We start from the raw sequence: 5,606 nt of genomic DNA, 5'->3' as shown, positions 1-5,606 counted from the left end.
AGTAACTTATCTATTCTTAAAGAGGGAGAGGATATAATAAGTCTAGAAGATAATACTCTACTAGTTATAGTGTAAACAGGTCTAGCCTGTTAGGCTTACTTAACGTCCTAGTGCTCCTTAGGCTTAGGATAGTTAGTTAGTGTAAATAATAACTAAGAAGGCATAGAAATAGCCTAGTGTAGTCTGCCCTTAGTAAAGTCTAGTAGACTAATATAAATATTACTATCTAGTGTAGTTAGATCTTCTAAGGTTTAAGGGACTAATAGTCTAATAAGGTCTAACTTACCTAGGCCTTATGTAACCTCTATGATTTACTTAGCAGAGGGGTATACAGTAGTAAGCTTATTTAGTGCTATAGGGGGTTTAGTAGTAGTCTTATCTTAGTTACTACTAGTTAGGTATATTAAGGACGCTTATTACTACCTAGTAAGGAAAGATAGAAGGGCCCTCTTTAACTCTACCTACTTAGTAAGTTAGTCGTTATTAAAGTAGGTAGGACGATCTAGATTATATAGGATAACCTTTAGCAGCCGCTAGGCTGTAGCCTTGTTGTTATCTATAACAATAGGTAGGTTAGCGTCTTCTACAAAGCGTAGAAGTTCTCTAGTCTGTTAACAGAGCTCGTCTATAGACATAAGGGGAGAAGTGCCTATAAGAGGTAGCAGTAGATAGATATTATGTTATTAAGCAGGGGGAAAAGTAGATAGTAGTTAGTAGAGGGTAGTTAGTAGGTAGTAGTGTTTAGTAGTAGTGTTAGGTTAACGTTATGTAAGTCAACAATAGGGCAAAAGCTAAGTGGCGCATGTACCTAGCCTTCTGTTTTTGTTATCCAAAGGCTCCTATTAGTGGTGGTGGGCCCGGATCTTTTTTCTGGTTGTGCTACCAATTGTCATGGTTTAGTGGTGTGTATGTAGTTGATTGATCTATCTGTTACTGTATGGTGGATTGGCTGTCTTATGTAGCCCTTGGGCTTACGTAACATGTCCTTTAAAAGAGTGTATATCAATTTCAAGCCGCCAATACGTTAACTGTCAGGCCAATGCTGTGCACTCCGCTGGGAGCCACGGCGAAGTAGTACCAGAAGCCGGGCGGAACAACACCGTTATCATTGGGAATAGACAGCGCCACAGTGTTGCCATTAGTCGAATACACCGTGAGCGGGATGCGGCGCTGATCAGTGTCTATCGAATGCGTGCCGGAACCCATCCGAACGAGGACGTGACCGAGATTGGCTCCTGACGAACCCAGAACGACGGTCAGTTTGCCGCCGGGTGAGACCCTGACCTGATTCCCCGACTGCTGGCTGGCGGAGATTGAGCTGATTTGCGGACGCGTGGCTGGGTTGCCACGGGCATCGAACATGTATGGCGGCGTCCAGAATTGCAGGTCCGGGTGGTTGCCACTGTTGCAGCCGCCCCCGACGTAGCAGAGGCCGCCGCCGCCGTTCATGACCCGGCCGTCAGGAAGAAGAAGACCTGTGGAGTGATAATTGCGGGGAACTGCCAATGCTGCAACGGGCGTGAAGGTGTTCGCCACGGGGTCGTAGACTTCAGCCTGCAGAACACTCAGGGTATCGGTGAAGCCAGCCGCATACGCCTGTCCGCCGGTGACAAAGACCTGGCCATTAGGCAAGACAATGGCCTGGGCGAAGATTCGGGCGTATTTCGCGTTGGGCAGCTGCTGAACTGTAGGCGACTGGTTGACGCCATTGAGCGTGATACGATGGGCAGCGTATAGTGCTTTATCATCGCTGTAGCTCTGCGCGCCGCCGGCCGCGAAGATTTTACCCGAGTCGTACATGACCGTAACGCCGCACATCTGATCGTTCTGCGTATTGCGCTGCCCTGCGCCCTTGACGGATCCCTGGCCGGACGTGCTGTACCAGTTCATGTTCTTACTGGGACCGGCTTGGAAGACAGAGCCGTTGGACCAGGCGTAAAGCCAGGCGTGGTTATCGGTTCGCCAGGCCCCGGCATTGTCGTAGGTGGTCAACATCGGCGCGACGAGCGCGCCGGGAAGAGCCGTCCATTTGTTGAGCTTAGGATCATAGACCTCACCGTTTTTCATTGGTGTGCCATTCTGTCCACCGATGCCACCCGTGTAAGATCCTCCAATCGTAAATCCACGTCCGTCGGAGAGCGTGACCGAGGACTGATAGCCACGACCCATGTTCATGTTGGCCGCGCGAGTCCAGGTGTTGGCGAAAGGATCGTAGATCGTCACGGCCGCGTCGGTGTTTCCTCCATTGATGACCAAACGTCCGTCGGCCAGGTGATTCATGCCTGGGCAGAACATGTCGTGCTTGGTCTCCGCGACGTTAAACTGGCTCGCTGCGCTCGATTTGATGTTGTATCTCATGAAGGCTGTGTTGAAGTACGCCGGCCCCCCCCCGAACGTGAAGGGGCTGAAGGAGCTAAATGACAGGAAATCTTGCACGACTGGGTATGCGGGAACCAGGTAGGCCGCCACCGGGTTCAACGGCAGTGTCTGGATGGGACTCCATTGGCCATTTTGCGAGAGGACCGCGGGCGCAGCGTATGACGTGGGGACTATCTTGAAAGTCGTGTAGGCGTCGTATTGAGTCCAGTCGGACTGGAAAGGGTACCCCTTGGACCAGCACATTCCATTGTTGGGTTGATATTGCCCCAAGTAGCAGCCTGGCGTCTTGCTGCACCACTCTATGCACGCGTTCTGACTCGGCTGCCAGCTCGAGTCGATGTTATCGACACCATAGTTGGAGTATGGGCAGATCTCATATTGTACACCGTTCTCGGAAGTGTACAGAGTCGCGCCGGATGGGCACCGTTCCACGATACTGACCCCGTTCTTGACACGGAAAGGAACGGCAGCAAGGGTCCAGTAATAATTGGACTGTTTCATGTTTGCATTGGACGGCGAGCCCTTGAGGTGGCACATCGCCCTCGGCGGCTCGTACACCACTTTTGTGCATCCCTGCGTCTTATCGCAGATCTCGGCGCAGCTTTTAATGTCGTACGCCTGCAAACTCTGCAGGTTATCAATGTTGAAGTCCGAGAATGGGCAGATCTCGTAGTACGTCCCCTTCTTCGAAACGTAGTACGTCTGTCCGCCAAGACACTTCCCATTGGTGGATCGGCCAGGCTGCAGGGTGTAGAGCTGAGTGAAGGTCGAGTAGTACCTATCAACAAACATCCGCGGGTTCTGTGTAGGCACTTTCGGATGACACAAGCCAGGCTCGTAGACCACGCTCTGGCATCCCGAAGTCTGTGCACACGTGTCAGCGCACTGCTGCAGACTCCTGACGGCGATCGTCTTGGAGTTGTCGTAGGGGTAGTTCGAGTTCGGACAATAACTAAAGACTTGATTGTTTGACAAGAACGTCGACTGGTTGAACGGACATGCTTTCTCAATGATTGAACCCGGAGCCATGGGATAGACGGCGGTGATTGTGGTATAATAGTTGCTCTTAATCCACTTCGGATTGGCAGGGGCGCCCTTCAGATGGCACAAGCCTGGCTCGTATACGACATTGACGCAGTTGGTGGTGTGGCTGCATAGCTCGGCACAAGTGGGCTGATCCGGTACAGCGGTGCTGGCGAGGTTGTCGACGTTGTAATCAGAGTTAGGGCAGATCAGATAAACAATATTATTAACAGAAGTATAGGTCCAGCCGCCTGCAGGGCAGCCTCCCGTGATTGACTGAGCGGCCGCCCCGGAACCCCGCAGGTCGACGAGCAGCAGAGCCAGGCTCGCTACAGCAAGAGACTTCATTGCAAAGGAAAGCAAAACAGACGATAATAGAGACTGTGTGAAGGAATGTTGCTGCCAGACTCAGACTTGCAGAGGAGCGGTCTCCTCTCAGGATAATATACACCAGTGGTACTCTCTTCCGGCTGTCACGGGCCAGATAATGTAGATTCATAGCCCCTACCCCGACATGGCAAAGCCTCTTATCTAGCTCTTGTTCTTTGAGCGGTACACCTCTGCTAGCATGGACATTGTGCAAAATACGCTGCTCTAGTACGTGATTAGAAAGTGCCGCATGAAACGTCGCTTGATCAAGAATGTCTTTGACAGATCTGGGTTACCGGTAGAATGACAGAGCAATTTAGTTAGCAGCTAGCGATCTAACCTAATCCGAATAAATAATCTTCTGTGACCCTAAATTTAGCTAGCCTAAACGTTTAGGACAGTGAATAATCGAACCCGCCGGGCTAGTTTCTCCTCTTGGCGCCCCTGAGCCATACATGCCCTCCTTCCTAGCTAGGGTTAACCTACTAGCCGCTAACCAAATAGCTCCAGCAGTCTACTAGTAGCTAGATCTAGAGCGCCTCCGGCTCTACTGTAACCACTTAGATAAGTGCACTACTGATCATATACTAGTGTGCTCTATAACTGTTAGCGGGAGCCGAGTCCAAGCACTGCGGAGTGTCTGTTAGATCTTTCAGGCGAACGGGATGGGTGAAGTGAGTAAGTGCTCTGCCTGAAAGACCGAAATGTTGACGCACCGCCGCTCTGCGCAGATGGCACAGCACAGCGCCGGCACCTTGGCATGGTGTCTTTGTGTAAGATCTGTGACTGCCGGAATACGAGCATGGGACGGATTAGCCGCTGCATGACTAGGAAACATCAGCACAATATCAGCCGGAAGACCTAGGCGCAGAACGACATTGACACGAGCGTGCTTCTCTAGAGTTGGAGAGAAAATGCGACCGGAGGTTACTGGATTCTTGTGTCGATAGGGGTTTCCCCACGACGTCGTTGCAAAATGGCTGCCTTTTAACAATAGGGGCGTATAATAGACTAGACAGACTGCTTTTATATATCTAAAACGCACTTTCTAAAAAGTAATGAGCTGTGTTTTGTTTTAGGCCTATTATTGGTCTGTGGTAGACTAATTAAGGGTTTTATAAAAACACAAAAGCAGTCACCACGTCGTGTCCGCTACGTGCAAAGAGTAGTAATTAATAACATATTAATATAGTTGTTAACAGTACTAGACTTCTGTTAAATATGGCGGAATTACACGTGAATTAACCGGCAAATGCACGGTTGCCCTACGGCGAATTGTCAGGGAATGGGCGGTGAATTGGCCCCACTTCTAGTAGTAACTCCACCAATAATATCGCCAGGATTAGCCGGGGATTTCCTAACTAAGAAATAGGGGGTTTTCCCTATTTCTATAGTAATTCACTATAGATATATAACATAATTAATTAAGTAACTATTATAATCTCTACTATTTAATAATTAATAGTCTAATACGTACGTCTATAATAACTAATATACCTATTTACTAATTAAATACTATTATAATAATAAATAAGAACTATAATAATAAGGTAACTATCCTATAATTATATAGTAATTAGTTTATATAGCTTAACGCTATTTAAGTAAAGGCAAAGCGTTATAATCTCTAGGACTATATTAACCTAGAGGTTATAGTAGCAGACTAATTAATCCTTAAGATATATCTAAAGAAACTAATAAAGCTGCTTATAACGTAATATTTATACGCCTTAACTAAGAATAAGCTTACTACTTACTAAGAGGTTACTATAGCTATAGTAATTACTAAGATATTCTAGTAAGTAACTATATAGCTATATATAGTAAGAAGTAAG

General features: G+C 48.0%; 1 protein-coding gene across 1 annotated transcript; it reads right to left on the bottom strand.

Moving 5' to 3' along the window:
* Positions 1-1,008: 1,008 nt before the first annotated feature.
* GLRG_11847 (kelch domain-containing protein) lies at positions 1,009-3,750 on the bottom strand (the record flags this gene model as incomplete). The annotated part of the gene is made up of 1 exon (XM_008102528.1): positions 1,009-3,750. The coding sequence occupies one exon, from the start codon at positions 3,748-3,750 to the stop codon at positions 1,009-1,011; it is 2,742 nt and encodes a 913-aa protein (XP_008100719.1).
* Positions 3,751-5,606: the final 1,856 nt, after the last annotated feature.

Source organism: Colletotrichum graminicola, assembly GCF_000149035.1.
Source record: "Colletotrichum graminicola M1.001 genomic scaffold supercont1.146, whole genome shotgun sequence".
Lineage (NCBI taxonomy): Eukaryota > Fungi > Ascomycota > Sordariomycetes > Glomerellales > Glomerellaceae > Colletotrichum > Colletotrichum graminicola.
The sequence above is the reverse complement of the archived record's forward strand: the minus strand, read 5'-3'. Positions and strand labels throughout refer to the sequence as shown.